The following is a 14,776-nucleotide window of genomic DNA, read 5'->3' on the forward strand; positions in this document are numbered from 1 at the left end:
TTCCTGGCCCGTTCTCACTCCTGTATCTTTAATGCTCTCGCTCTGTTACAGACAGACCCCAAAATAGTCACCCACAGAACCCGACATTCCACTCCAGCTCTGCCTCTCCCCCTGCGTTCCTTCCCAGTCAACCTTCTCGCAAAAGCAAGCCACACCGATAAAGGTGGGACCTTTACTGCCCAGCTGCCAGATGGTGTAACGGACACCTTTGGGCCCTTATCACCCTGAAGCACCCACAGCCAACCCCAGCGCCCTCGGTTCTCCTCTGGCAGGGCCTCGTGAAACCCCTCCCTCGTGTCTGTCTGTCCCACTTCTCTGGCTGCCGCTGTTCTTGTTCCTCTGCCTGTCTCTTAATGTCCCTTTTGCAGGAGTCCATCCTTGTCTCAGCCTAAAAGCCTCTTGTGAACTCAAGTCCGAATCTCCAACCGCTTTCCTGAACACCTCCCATCCTTCGCACACGCTGTGTGACTCCAACAGGTTCAGCTCTGATGCCCGACGCACTCTGCCCCACTCTCTACCTGAAACCATTTCCTGGTCCCCCACCCTCCCTGCCTTCCAAAGAGCCTCTGCAGCCTTCATGCCACACACACAGGAACACATTCACAGTCGGGAAGGAAGAAAGGCCCTGTTCTCCTTTCTCCTCTCAGTCCAATCTGCTTCAAGCGCTGGCCTACATGCCCCCTCCTTCATCAGCCCGTCCCGACCTCCTGGGCAGGGCTGAGGGCACCCTGGCTGCACGCTACCCCTCCTTGTCCAAATCTGGTTTAACTCTTGCCATGCCATTGTGATGACACGCTCATGAGTCCAGTTCTTCTACTATACTTTTGTGCCTACCGTGTTTCCCTGGAGATAAGACCTCACCGGAAAATAAGCCCTAGTAGGATTTTTCCGGATGACATCCCCTGAACATCAGCCCTCATGCGTCTTTTGGAGCACAACTTAATATAAGACCCGGTCTGATTTTCGGGGAAACACGGTAACTGTCTCACACCATACCCAGGGTACCCAATCAAAAAAACAAAAGAAGGAAACAGATGGAGACTCAGAAAAATCCCAAACTACCTGTGCCCAAGAAGAAAATTTAATTCTAAATAATAACAACAGGGAACATTCACCAACTTGTTCTAGGCATATGACCTTCCCAGCAGGCATCTTCACATGACAGGAAGGCAGGCCATGCTCTGCCTCAGCCCAGAAGCAGAGCACAGGGATTTTTCAAATATTAATGGCAACTGGCATTCCACAGTGACTATCAGGCAGCCGGTTACTGGGGAACTTGATAGTGGCCGCTTTGCTAGTAGCATACAATGGAGGGCACGTGCCAGGTACAAAGGGTGTAACCATTAACAGTAGGCGTTAGTCACCGCACCTGCAGGCTGGTTGGCTGGCCCACCTGCCTGCCGCCTGTCAGAAGTTCAAATGGAGGTCTTCCAGTGGCGCCTGAGCCTTCGGCATGGGGCCCCAGGCAGGGCAGAGTCCCAACCTTGTTAGCCACTCAAAACAGTTCCCTGCAACTCTTTCTGGGGCAGAACACCTTTTCCCTGCCCTGTCTGGTCCACCCACAGGCAGGGGCTGCGTTGGAACGGGCTCTGCTAATTCAGGATCTTTATCTTCTGAGTTCAAAAGGTCCTCCCAACAGCAGGTCTGGGAAAACACTCCCCCTCCCCCAAGGGCACAAGATAAACCAGCCAGCTGCCGAGAACGAGGATCAGAGGAACTCCGCTGTCAGCGGCATTAGAATTTTGACTGGTCAGAATTCCAAGCAAGCTGCCTTCAACAGATATGCCTCGGAAGGCCAGGTACATAGCAGGTTCTCCACAAGTATTTTTAGACCTGACAACAGAGCCAGGCTAGGAGGGAGTCTTGCAGGTTTAAACATTTTAATAGGCATTCGAGATGCTTCCTGAATGCTGGTGTACCAAGAGCTGCCCATCTGTCTGCTGCCTGTCAGAAGTTCAAATGCAGCTCTCTCGATGAGCTTCTGGCTGAGGGGCCATGGGTACACTGGCCATGCCAACTCAGGTGCTATGAGAAGAAAGCAGAGGGTGTCTGGGTCCCCAGCCCATGAGGAAAGAGGGATCGGGAAGGTTTCCTGAGCCAGTGCTGCCTCAGCTGAATCCTGAAAGATGAGGTGGCAAGAAGCGGTAGAATCAGCGTGGGCACAGGACAGGCCCTCAGAGACAGCTGCGCAGGGCTGGGAAGCCCAATGGTGAGTGCCATTTGTGGCTCAGATTAAAAGACAATTTTACAGTCCAGCCTCACAGGCTCTAAGAAGCGACAGGGCCTGAGACAGGGAGGCATGGGGTACACTGGGCTGCCCAGAAAGCTCGGTGCTCCTGCGTGCTGGGAGGAGGGGAGGGGGCAGACCATGAAGGCGGGGAAAGATGCCAGAGGCAGGATTGATGTATACACGAGATCCTTTTAAGGCCCACAGGTTTACCAAGATACAAGGCTGGAATGTCCCTTGCCAGAAAAGGAATCACAAAGGAGAAGGAGGGAACAAGGGCAAAATGATTCAAGGAAAAGCTGAAGGGACAGAGGGGAGGGGAGCTTTTGGTTCTACATTTAGAACACTACACAGGGAAGGGCTCTGATTAGTAACAGAATCACGCATGCGTAAACAACCCTCAATGTATGTGGTACCCCATTAAAATTGTGTGACAATTAGGTAGACACACAGTTTCAGATTATGGGAAACAAGCCGAGCCATGTGCAGTGTGTTTTCAATCACCTGTAAAGAGGGAGAGCGCAAGTGCACCTGGTTGAGATAGAGGGAGAAACCATGACAGCTTACATGTGACCCCCTGCCAGCAGACCCTTGCGCAGTCCCCAATCAGGCAGGGAGACATAACTGTACAGGACAGAATGAGATCTTGTCTCACAACCCCTAAGGGAGATGGTTATCAGAGACAAAAATAACTGCTAATGGCCCAAGCATTTATCCAGAAGCTGGGCCAGCCCTGTGGACAGACAGGCGCTCCTTTCGCAATATCAGCCTTTCCTCACCCTACCCCCCACCACCTCTCAGTGTGGGAGAAAGACTGGGGAGGAACCACCACACATTTGGCCTCTGTATCCTCAAGAGTCTTTCCAAAGTCGCACCTGCTGCTAATGCTGAGGTACCACACAGAAACTGGGGTCCTGGAAGGAAAGAGGGGGGATCCCGAGAATTCTGCAACCTCGGCTCTATCTCTGGGCCTTAGAAGGTCTTTTTTCAGAGATCTAATTGTGAGAATGCTGAGAGTACCAACCCTTGGTCTGGAGGGAAATACGGTCCTTTGAGATCAATGACAATCTGGAAGTTTCCCAAAAGGCAAATAAACACACGAGACGGGAAGGTCCCTGGAATCAACCATGTGATTTTATACCTTTCGCATTTTACACCCTGCTGTTTCCTCTAACCAACAAACCGGGGCTTTGTCACAGAAGTAAAAAGCGTACTATCCTGTCCCATACCCCAAAAGGGTAAGGGGTTATTAATCCGCCTTCTGTTAGCTTATCTAGTCTGTGTTTTACACATATAACAGATTAGATACCTCCAGGGTTCAGTCTTGTCACTCCCAGTCTCCTGGGAAGTCCCTACACCACCCCGCCCCCGGCTCCATTGCCACACAGGAAGGAGTCTCCAAAATGTTCTCTCCTTGGTGCCAGACCAACACATATCCATCTACTGCTGGGAAGTCTTACCAACCTCAGTTCTACATGTCCTAACTAAAAGTCATCACCTGCCCCCAAGCCTGTCCCCTTCCTGCATGCTGTGTATGTGGCATGTACCCAGCTGCCAATCACCCAATCTTGGACTTCCTTTCTCCCTGGCCCTTCGCCCATCCCTACAGCTACTTGTCTCATGGTTTTGCTCTCCTTTCTGTACCCCACTGTCCTTCCTTGGTGCTGGGCCTTACAGCTTGCTAGAGTGGCCCCTTAACCACCCCCGATCCAGTGCAGCGCTTCATCAACCCATCCTGGACACCTCTGTCCGGTCACCTGTGGAGAACACAATCTGATCAGTCATTCACAGACCCAAGATCTCTTGGTAACATTCAAACTCGGGCCTGGTACTCAGGACTTCTCCAGATCTGCTGCCAGCCCAGCTCCTTAACTTCTCCTTTTCTTTATCCCAACCACCAGAGCGACCCACTGCACTTCTCCCAATAGCTGGTAGGTGGGCCGTGCCCTTGTTACTTCGCACACACTGTCTCTTTGCCTGGATGGCTCTTTCCTTCACAGGAACCTCCACCAAAGGCCAGCTGGATGCTACTCTGTGCCCAAAGCAAGCTCTGTCCACCTCTATGGGAGCACCTCCCATAGTGCCACACTGAGGTGCCACTGGCCTGTCTCCTCACTGCACTGTACGCTCCTTAAGGACAGAGACTCACTCAACTTTGTAGCCACAGAACATGGGGCACAGGGCCTCCTCATGTGCAGTATAAGTTCAATAAACTTGTGCAGAATGAATGAAAAACCTTTGAATAATGAATTCAAGTCGATTCTTAGTAAAAAGCTAAGATTTTTGTTTCCTTGATATTATCTCCACTTGGAAGGTGACACTTGAAACAGCTACCGAAATTGCTGCTTCGGGTTAAAAAGGGCTTCTTTCTTCCATGTACAGAGTTGTCATAACAGAAAAGGTATGCTCAAACAGGTAAAACATTGAACCGGGTAAATGTTAAGCGTTTTTTTATAACCTGCTTTGTTGTCCTTATGTACTTTAAACCAGAAACCATGTAAAAGCAAACACTTAAGTATGTCATCTGCAGTTGGCTTAGACTGTAATGAGAATTAGAAGCAACAAGGCGTGCCCAAGGTCACTTGGCCTTCTGGACAATGCTGGCAGGTGTGGTCAAGAGCTGGTGAGGCCCACCTGACTGGTGAACTTGCAGACCCAGGGGGTGAACTTTATTATTGTTATGAAAATCCTGCCTAGATTACTAGATTACTTATACATCTCTTGAAGGTCACCCTTACTCCCAGATGAAAACCACTACATTAGTTTTAGCACCTTGGTTCAACAACCATTCAGAGATAACCCCTGCCCGTTCCAAGTCAGGCAATGAGGGAGCAAAGATGAATGTGACGGGCCTCCAGCTCTGTTCACAGGGAGAGACAAGCTTCGAAACAGAGCACTCACTACCCGATAAGCGCTTCAGTTAAAGGTTTTATCTGAGGACTGAGAAGATTAGACGAGGACCAACGTTCAGAATAAAAGGAAGCCATGTGGGGGTCATTCCATTGGCTGTAAACCTCTGTGAACTGTAACACCTTTATGAGGTTTCTTGATCTTATCTGGGTTTGGTTCTCTCAACCTATATCCCTTAAAAAAAAACAACACCTGCCTACTTGTCTTCAAGACAATTAAGCAAACATTTACAGGTGCCTATTATGTGCTGAAGATAGAAAGTAAAGATGGAGCTCTCACCCTCAAGTGCAGGAAATAGCTATACGTCTGAGGAATCATGGGATCGTCTTTTTTTGCAATTGCCTGGAAGTCCCTGCTGACTCTGGAGCAAACATACAGTGAAATAAGGAAAACCACCTTCGAGTGCTTTTGTTGGCCCTGGAAAGGCAGACAGACTAATGACTGGGAATAAGCATCTGGGGAAAGACCACACCACCAGCATCACAACCACAGCCACATCGGCCCCTAAGCCTGTGTCTCTCCAGCGCACCACGAATCTAACAGTCAATCTGTGCCTCTGCACAGCCCAGGTGGTCCTTAGACAACCTTGGGCCCTTAATGTCAGCCCAGCGAGTGGAACCCAGGACGCTCACAGCATGTCTGTTTCCATACTGAGGAAGGTCACAGATGAACACCTGTACCCAGGCCCCCTAACCCTGCGGGGCTGACCAGACGCAGCCTATCCCCAATCTCCAGCTCTGCTTACTCAAAGCTCAAATAGCACAGTGCCCAGGGGCCCTGTGCAAACGCTTCTGTCTCCCGCCAGACAGGGCTCCGTCGCTGGGTGGGCATGTCATCCCGAGGCAAGCAGCGGGCCGTAAGGGGAACGGCTGTAGGTCTTCAACAGCAGAACATTATCAAAGAATGTTGTAAATTCGAATCCAGAAGAGGATTTCCTACCCCGCAGAGTCGGAAAGTGGCCCAAGGAAGGAGTGACACAGAGGCAGCTCCTTCCGACCGACGCCTGGCCCTGGCGTGGCCGGCACACAGACCGCGGCTAGTCAGGGGCACCGGCCCTGCCGCTGGGGTGCGTGTGCGGGTTGGCTCCGACCCCGCGTCACGCCCCGCACGGCACTCCGTCCGCGGGGAGGCGCGGGGGGCAAGCGGGCAGTGGTGTCCGCAGGACCGCGGAGGGCCCCGAACCCCTGCGCGGCGACCGGCCCCGCAGTCCGGCCCCCACGCCCCCTCCCTCAGCACGCCCCCACCGCGGTGACAGCCGGCGACCTGGCCCCCCAGTCATCGAGGCCTCGCGGCCCCCGTGGCGGGCCGCCACGCCCCCCGCCCGCCAGACCCGCAGCGTACCCACCTCTACCACCGCGCCGCTCCGCACCGCTTTCTCAGTTCACCGAGCTGCGCGCCGGCTTTTTCTGCGCATGCGCGCACGCGGCCCCGCCCCCGCCGAGCACGCGCCGCGGGCTGCCCACCCCGAACGCCGCGGGTCTCGGCCGCTGCGGGCTCTGGGCATGCGCGCTGACACCCCACGGCTGGGCGGCGGGAGCATGCGCCGGCCCAAGACCCGTCCCCGCGCAGAGGGTCAGGGGCTCACGAGCGGTTCCCTGGTGCAAGAGCCGAGTGGGCAGGGGGCTGCGGGGCCCTACTGAGGGCAGGGCCGGGGGCATCGGGAGCCGGGAGGGCTGCCCGCCGGAATCCCCATCCCACCGGGCTACGTGTAGGCCACGGAACGCGCGTCCGCGTGGGCACTACGTCCAGCCCCGAGCTGGATCAGAAGGGGTGCTAAGGGTCCTCCGGGCGAGACCTCAGCGGAGGAGCCACGAGGCGGAGGCCGAGAGAGACAGCCGGATGGACACGGAGACAGGGACACAGTAGGCCAAGAAAGAAGCCGAACACAGGCAGAGACGCAGCGGAGACAGAGACACGGACGCCCAATCGGCAGAGACTGGGCAGGCATAGGTGACAGGCAGTATAGATGGGGACCAGAGGACGCCGTCCTTTTTGGGGAGAGAAGTCACAGCGCCCTCTGCGGGTCCTGACAGGGGGCGGGGAAACCAGTGTCGCGGAGCCCCATGGGGGTCTACGCGCGTCTGTGGTGGCCCACAGTGCCTATGGGTGAGTCATAGCGCTCTCTGGCGGATCAGAGAGTTCGTGGAGAGTGGAATCACAGAGGCCCTTGGCGTGTTCTCAGACCTATGATGTGTCCTGGATTCGCAAGGGGGTTCATAACTGTTTGGGGTATGTCACAGTGCCTCTTAGAAAGGTGAGAACGCGCTCCGCAACATCACGGGGAGGCAGGGCACAGCGGCCCTTGGGGGTGTTCGCAGAGCCCCAAAATGTTGGGCCCCACAAGGAGGTTCACAGCCTTCTGGGGGCATCACGGTGCCTCTAGGAGTGGGCAGACAGAGCGAGGGTGGGGGGGACCAAGGAGTCCTCTGGGATGACAGCTGCCAAAGGAAGCCTTGAAGCAGGTCTTTGGGGCTATCACATCCTTCTGTGTCGCTGCGTCCGTCACACCCCTCCTGGGCACGGGCGCAAAGCACCGAGGGAGGCGCCTGGCAGGATTGGGCGAGGGCCTAAATGGCGACGCGCGCGATACGAGCAAAGACTCCTCAGCAGGCGAATGCACTGGTTGAACACACGCCTTGATGTGTGAGCAGCGCCCCGCCCGACCCCAGCCCGGCCCGCGAGCTCAGGCCGCCCCGCAGCGCCCCCGTCGCTCGCGCCGCTGCAGCCTCCGAAGGCGTCGCGTCCACGCGTCGCGCCAGGGCAGCACGAGGCTCCCGCGGGCGGCGCTGAGTCCGGGCCCTCGGCCCCCTGGATCCGCGACCGCGGTCCCTGGACCGCCCCCCAGCAGCAGGTATCTGCGCCCCGGCAATAGGCGTGGGCAGCCGCAGGCCGCATCTCGCGCGGGCACCCACAGCGCGCTGCTCCCGCGCCGCGCACGCTCCTCGCCGCTCCGGAACACGGCGAGCACGGCCACCGGGAAGCGCGTCCACGAGCCACGCGCCTCGCCGCGCGCGCCCACCGCCACCTGCACCGCTGCGGGGAAGACGAGATGGGGCGGGGTCAGGCTGGGAGGGGGCGAGCCGCGCGGAGGAAGACTAGTCGTTCGTGGCCGGGAGGGAGGACAGAAGAGGGGCACAGGGGACACGCACTGGACCCGAGGGCGGGGCACAGACAGAACACTCACCGCAGAGGGGGACACAGGCCACCGGGGGGTGACGGGGCGGGGCCAGCGGCAGTGGTGGACCTGAGAGATGTGGGATGGGCTTGGGGCCCAACAAGGGTCAGGGTATCCTAAGGGAAAGTGGGAAGTGCAAGGTGAAAAGATTGGGGGCAGGAGGCCTGAGGGCTGCCTACCATAGTCCTTCCTGCAAAACTTCTTCAGGCTGATGCGGTAGCTGCCACGGGTGGGTTTGCAGTGCAAGTCGCAATCTGGGAGATGGGGAAGGGTAGGGGGGAAGCTGGCATAGATACCCACCTCCTTCCCTCCTTAAATCCATAGCTCCCTGCCTCCCACGGACATGCCATTCTGGGACCCTGATTTGTGTCCACTTACCCTGGGGCTCCACAGGGCTGCTGTCCTCAGTAGGTCCAGGGACCGGGGTCTCTGGAGAGAAGGTGGGAGAATGGCCTGCATTTGAGGGGTACATGGGGATCTGCAGGGCTTAGGAACAGGTAGGGGAGCAGCAAGGAGCTGGGGTGGCCTAAGCAGGCCAGGGTCACTCACTAACGCAGGGTGCCACCGGAGAGCGGCTCTGCTGGAAGCCAGGGGCACAGCGATTGCAGGTGAGACCGGTGACTCCATCCTTGCAGGGACACTGGCCTGTGGTCTGGTTGCAGGTTTTGCCGGCAGCGCCAACAGGGTGACAGTCACAGGCTGAAGACAAAGGTGGGATGGTAAGAAACCCATATGGAGATATGGGAAACCAGAGTGTGAGGGTGTTCAGGGGACTGGTGGCACGCTCACCCCTGCAAGCGCGGCGGTCACTTGGTGCACGACCTGGGTCTCGATAGAAGCCCTCCCGGCAGTAGTGGCAGTGGCGGCCTGCAGTATTGTGCCGGCAGTTGAGGCAGACACCGCCACTGCGGCGACCCGACAGTCGGTACAGCTCCATGTTGAAGCGACAGCGCCGGGCATGGCCATTGCAGGAGCAAGCTGCAGGAAGGGATGGGTCAGGAGCAGGCTGGCTGGGTCCAAGATCCCCAGGCCACCCTCCAAGACCTCACCAAGGCAGGCGTGGGCTTCCCGGGCCGTGGCCCGCTGCCATGGCCTGTCGCAGTAGAAGGGCTTGCAGCGGCCACAGTCAGGGCCCTCGGTGCCATGCCGGCAGTCGCAGATCAGGTGGCCCTGGGTGTCCAGCAAGCACCGCGAGGAATGCCCATTGCACTTGCAGCGCCCGCCCACCTGAAGCTCAGTGGCTGAGTAAGAGTAAGGGACCAAGGCTGGAGTGTCCCTGGTGTCCCCCAGCATGGCAGGCCTTGTGAGCACTACTCGAATGTCTGTGGCGGTCACCCAGTCTTGGAGCACCGGGCTGCTGTCCAGATCTAGGCCAGGCGGGCTGCTGTCCTGCACACTGAAGGCCAGAAGGCCGCCACCATCAGGCTGGGCCTGGGGCTCAGGGAAGCACAGGGCTTCAGGCCCTGGGCCAGCTGGGCCATCTGCAGGGGCAGGCTGGCGGCCATAGTCCAGGCCACAGTGGGAGGAGAAGAAGCCCAGTGGGGCCCAGCTGCGGCCGTGATCCTGCGACTTGAGCAGTGCCACGGAGGTGGGAGGCGTGGAGCAGAAGCGCAAGCTCACGAACACCAGCTCAAAAGCCTTGCCCAGGGGTACTGTGAGGGTCACGTTGAGGGGCACCTGCGTCAGCCAGTCCGAATGCCAGCACACAGGGTTTGCAGTGCCCCCTGCAGAGGTCAGGAGGGCCGCTGGGTGTGCCCGCCGCGGGTCCGAGGCGTCACAGGCCCGCGTGGGCGGCCGTCCGCACGTGCTGGACGCCAGCACTTCGCGGCCCAAGGCCGCGTTCACCAAGCCGGGCACACAGCCGCGGGGCGCGCCCCCCTCGTCATGGCAGGGGTCGGCGGGCGCTGGCGGCCGGGGGCTCAGCGCGGCCGAGAGCGTGCCAGCGGTCAGCAGCAGCCCCCAGGGCCAGCAGGGCATGGCCGGAGCCGCTGTGGGTCAGCCAGCCGACCAGGGCCCCACGCCGCTGCCCTCGCTGGGAGAAAGCCCGGGTCCGAGGCTCTGCCGGCCGGCCCGCAATGCCGAGCAACCACAGCCCCCAGGCGGCCCCAGCCGGGGCCCAGAGGTGGGAGCAGCCGCAGGCACGCCCCGGGCCAAGCGCAGCAGCGGGGATATTGGCGCGTCCTCCCGCTGGGCCTGGAGCGATGACAGGCGTCGTCCCCGCTCCCGGCGCCTCCGCCCGCGGAGGCTCCACCCGCCGCCCGCCGCTCGCACTCACCCACCGAGGGCCGGGTGGAGCAGGTCTCCCGGCCTCCCGGGAAGGACCGAGGGCGGGCGGGGCCAGGGGCGCCCGGGCCGCCGCCTCCTCTCGGCTGCAGCGAGGGCGGGCGAGCTGTGCCAGGAGGGGGTGGGGGGCGCAGCAGGCGCAAGCCTGGGCCCAGCCGGGGGCGGGGCTGCTGGGGCTGGGAAGGAGGCAGGGGAGGGGAGGGGGCCTCGTCCGCCCAGCCGGAATCAGAAGCAGATTCAGACACTGGCTGGGCCAGCGAGGGAAGGGGCTGGGAGGCCCGGGAGCCGGGGGAGGGGCCGGGGATCCAGGAATGCGTGGCGGGAGGGGTCTGGAGGGGGCGGCTCAGCCACGCAGCCCGTGGGAGACCACCCAGCAGGGTCCCCGGCCCGCAGCCAGGCCTTGACTGCTCCTGGGGCTGTGCCACGTTCTGGGCGGGGGTCTGGCGTCCTCCTCCTTCAGGCCCATCAGGGAGGCGAGCCAGGGGTCTGAAAGCTGGGGCCAGATGCCTCCAGATGTCTGTACAGGGCTTATACAGGGAAGGGGAGACAAAACTGTGTTGGTGGTTGTAGGGTGTCCCCAAGGCAGCCGTCTGCTCTAGTAGAAAGAACCCAGGATTGGGACCAAGTCTGATTTTGAATCCAAGCTGCTCCAATTTCCACCTATGTGGTTCAGATTCCTTAACCTGCCTGAGCCTCAGTTTCCTCTTTGGTCACGTGCCTGTTATTCAACCTTGGAAAATTGTGGGGGTGGGGGTGGGGATTGATGAGCAGACTTGAGTCCCTTCTGCCTTATGTTCAGGAAGGACTGCACCTCTGGGACTGGCCTGAGCTCACCTAAGGGATGAGCCTGGCATCCCCAAATGCTTGTCCCAGGGTCTCTGAGTGTCTAGCTGCAATACCATGATAGGCTCAGCCCTCGGACCTGGCAGGGAGGAAGCAGAAGCTGTGAGTGTGTATGTGCATGTGTGTGTGGGGGTGAATACAGTACACTAGGTGGCAGGGCCCCTTGGGGTTCCGGGGCTTGGTCACCTGTGGAGAAGTAGGGAGTGGGGTTTGATCCATGGGGATGGCCTGGTGACAGATGGTTCAGTGTCAGAACCCCTGAGCCTGACCCACACACCAGCATGTTGGAGCAGGGAAATTGAGGCAGAAGCCCAGCTGGATAGCCTAGATACTAGCTGGGAATGGGGCGGCTGCAGCTGAAAGTGGCCTGAGCCAAGGGGGCCAGGAATCACTCTGGACAGAAAGACCCCTTCCCAACCACCTTGAGGCTCTTCACAGAGTGGGGAGGGAAGCATCCCAGGAAGGGTTGGACCCATGCAGTGGGGGCAGGGCACAGGGGAACACCTGGGACAGCTCTGAGGCCTGGAGTTTCAGCTAGAAGGCTGACTCCAAACCCGGCCCTGCAGCTGGTGAAGAGTGCCATGTGTGTATGTATGTCCGTGTAAGTGGAGCTGCCACCCTCTGCTGGGCCTGAGATGCTGCAAGGATCCACAAGGAGAGCATAGTGACCAGAACGGCCTTGAAGAGGGTGGTTGGGAAGGTGCAGAGAAAAGAAGCCGAATCCTTGTGCTGTTTAGGAGAGGAGGGGCAGAAACTGGAACCTCCCAGGGGAAACCGAAGGAGAAGAGGGAGCAGGAGGGCTTGACCTTGGGGGAGAAGCAGGAAGACAGGGTGAGGGGTGACTTGGAGTGACACATCCTCTGGTCAGGCCCTTTCCTAGGCCTGACTGGTACAAATACATGGGGGTGGGGGGAGGCACTGATGAGGTGCTGGGACATTTAGGGACGCCTGAGCCAGGAGGGCCACCTCTGGCAGCAGCAGGAAGGCCGTGGGTCCCTCCTCCCTCACAAAGCGGGTGCCCCACAGCCAGTCCCTCAACTTCCTGATAAAGAGAAAGTGCCCCTTACGACAGACAAACAGCTGTGCATGGTGCATGAATGAGGATGCGGGCAGGGCACAGACTCTGCTTTGGGATGCGTCAAGTTCAGAAACAGCACCTTCCCAACCAACCTCTTCAAGGCCTTTCTGGTCACGGCCCCTCAAATACTACCTGGGATGGGAAGAACCCTGGTGGGAGAATGGATGCTGCCATAGATCCTTCTGGGACCATTAGAAATAAGGAGGTGATCAGCTGGCCAGTGTGGAACAATGCCCAGGCCCAACACGAGGTTTTCCACAGGGTCTGAGAGAAGCCTCCAAGGAAACCCTGGTTGTCTGGACTTCAGGACTCCTGCCAGTAGGGAAGGAGCAGGGGGAGCAGCCTCTCCCCTCCTTGTCAGCTTGGAGGCTTTGTCTGCAGCCCAGCCTCTTTGTAAGTGGGGGCTAGGGTCTGCAGAACATCTGGTGGCTTCCGGTGTGGGTGGAAGGAGGCCCCCAGGGGCTCACCCTGCTGTGGGCGTTCATGGGGGTCAGCCTTGGGCCCCTTGCACCACCAGCTCCCCAGGGAGGAGGCTGCAGGCGGCCTGCCTCTTCCCTGGAATTGCCTTTTACACACATTCTCTTCTGTCCCCCAGGGCAGCCCTGGCAGATGGCATGATGGGAGTGCGGGGGAGGCCTTCCCCATAGCCCCAGCCCAGGCACATTGCTCCTAGGGGGCTTGGCCACCTGTCCCCAGCCCCTGACTGGGGCCTCTCACACCTCCCACCTCTTGGCTGGCCCTGCCCCCTCCTGGCACCTTAGAAGAGGCTCCGCCTCCCTGCCCCCTTCTATAACTGCTTAGGCCGCTGCACTGTCCCCCCTTTCTCTACCCCCCCCCCCACTCCTGTCTATAGCTGCTGGCTTGGAAGCATGCGTGGTCCTTATCTGGGGAAGAGACTGAGGGGTCCTGACCGTCGGAGGCCTCAGGAGGCTGGGGTCTTTCCCTTAAAAGGCTGACTGATGAAACACTCCCCGCTAGCCCAGGACCTACTGTCCCCGCAAGCCACCCCTTGTTCGCCTATTGCACATTTATTTATTGAGCTCCTATTATGCCTCGAGGAGCTTCCAACCCAATGGGGAACACAGACGGATGCGGAACGGGGGCACAGCACGCTGCTCCTCGCTCCGAGGAGGGTGGCCACGCAGAGTCCACGGCTCGCTGGAGCCCTGCACACCCAGCAGGGCCCCCGTGCCGCGCGCAGACGCCCGCCTGCCCCGCGCTCAGCCAGGCCCGCTCCAGCTCTGAGCCAAGCGAAACGCTGAAAGGCAACATTGGGCGGAAGAGGGGTGCACGACGGGGAGAGCCTATCGGAGGAGGGGACAGTCTCGTCGACCCCTCCTCCGCCCGGGCCTCCCAAAGGTTCGGAAAAGAACGGTTTGGGGAGGGGGGCTTCCGCGATCTGCGTGCACTGAGCCCGCCTGGCCTGGGCGAGGTCCGCAGGAAGGAGGAGCCCGGCTTACTGCGACCTCGCTGGGGAGGTGGCCTCCCGCGCGGGCTCAGGGCGGTCCCGGCTCCCACCGAACCCCACGCCCGGTCCTCTGCCACCGTCGCTACGGTGCGGAGCAGCACAGGAAAGCGGCAGCAAGGAGCCGGAGGCCCGCGCCGAAGGCGGCCCAGCTATGCGCCCTGCGCCAGGTCCAGGCGCCGTCTGCGCAGCCAGAAGTTGATGGCCTGGGCGGTGGCGCCAACCAACAAAGCCACAGCGCGGAAGGGCCTGACGCAGCGTGGCTACAAGCCTCTCGCGCGGCCGGGGATCAAGAGCAACGCGTGCACCGCGCCTGGCTCGGGGGGCGCCGCGGGCAGGGACTCCCGGTGCAGAACACGCAACCCGCCCACTCTTGTGCGTCATGTCAGAGCAGATTGGCCGGGGGTGTGGTGAAGCTACCCAGACGGCGAGAAGGGAGGAGTTGGCCGTGGAATGGGGTGGGCAGGCGCTAATGTGAAGGGGGTCTCCCTTTCCTGCGCTGAGCGCCTCGTGTTGGGGGCTACCCAGACCTCCCTCATGCTATCCCTGCCCAAGAAGGCCCAGGCCCCAACGGTCCGTGGGACACCACCGGTGCCGAGGACTAGCCCAGGGTAGGTGGGTCTTTGGGCGCCCATCTGGGCCTGACTAGAGATCTAGGTGGACAGCACGCTTGCCCTTGTGAGGCAAAGGTCCAGTAGGGAATATGCACAATAAACCAAGTGAATCAGTAGATGAAATAATTCTGGTGACCACCTGCTATGGAAATTTGGGGTGGCCAGTAACAGGATGGTGGTG

General features: G+C 59.5%; 1 protein-coding gene across 1 annotated transcript; it reads right to left on the reverse strand.

Moving 5' to 3' along the window:
• Window positions 1-6,785: 6,785 nt before the first annotated feature.
• Window positions 6,786-12,491, reverse strand: NTN3 (netrin 3). The gene is made up of 6 exons (XM_074322538.1): window positions 9,362-12,491; window positions 9,102-9,290; window positions 8,862-9,011; window positions 8,691-8,741; window positions 8,492-8,566; window positions 6,786-8,170 (listed from the first exon to the last, which is right to left on the reverse strand). Exons 1-6 carry the CDS (start codon window positions 10,287-10,289, stop codon window positions 7,821-7,823), a joined length of 1,743 nt encoding a protein of 580 aa, XP_074178639.1. The 5' UTR covers window positions 10,290-12,491; the 3' UTR covers window positions 6,786-7,820.
• Window positions 12,492-14,776: the final 2,285 nt, after the last annotated feature.

The sequence above is a fragment of the Rhinolophus sinicus genome, linkage group LG18 (genome assembly GCF_036562045.2).
Source record: "Rhinolophus sinicus isolate RSC01 linkage group LG18, ASM3656204v1, whole genome shotgun sequence".
NCBI classification, from domain to species: Eukaryota; Metazoa; Chordata; class Mammalia; order Chiroptera; family Rhinolophidae; genus Rhinolophus; species Rhinolophus sinicus.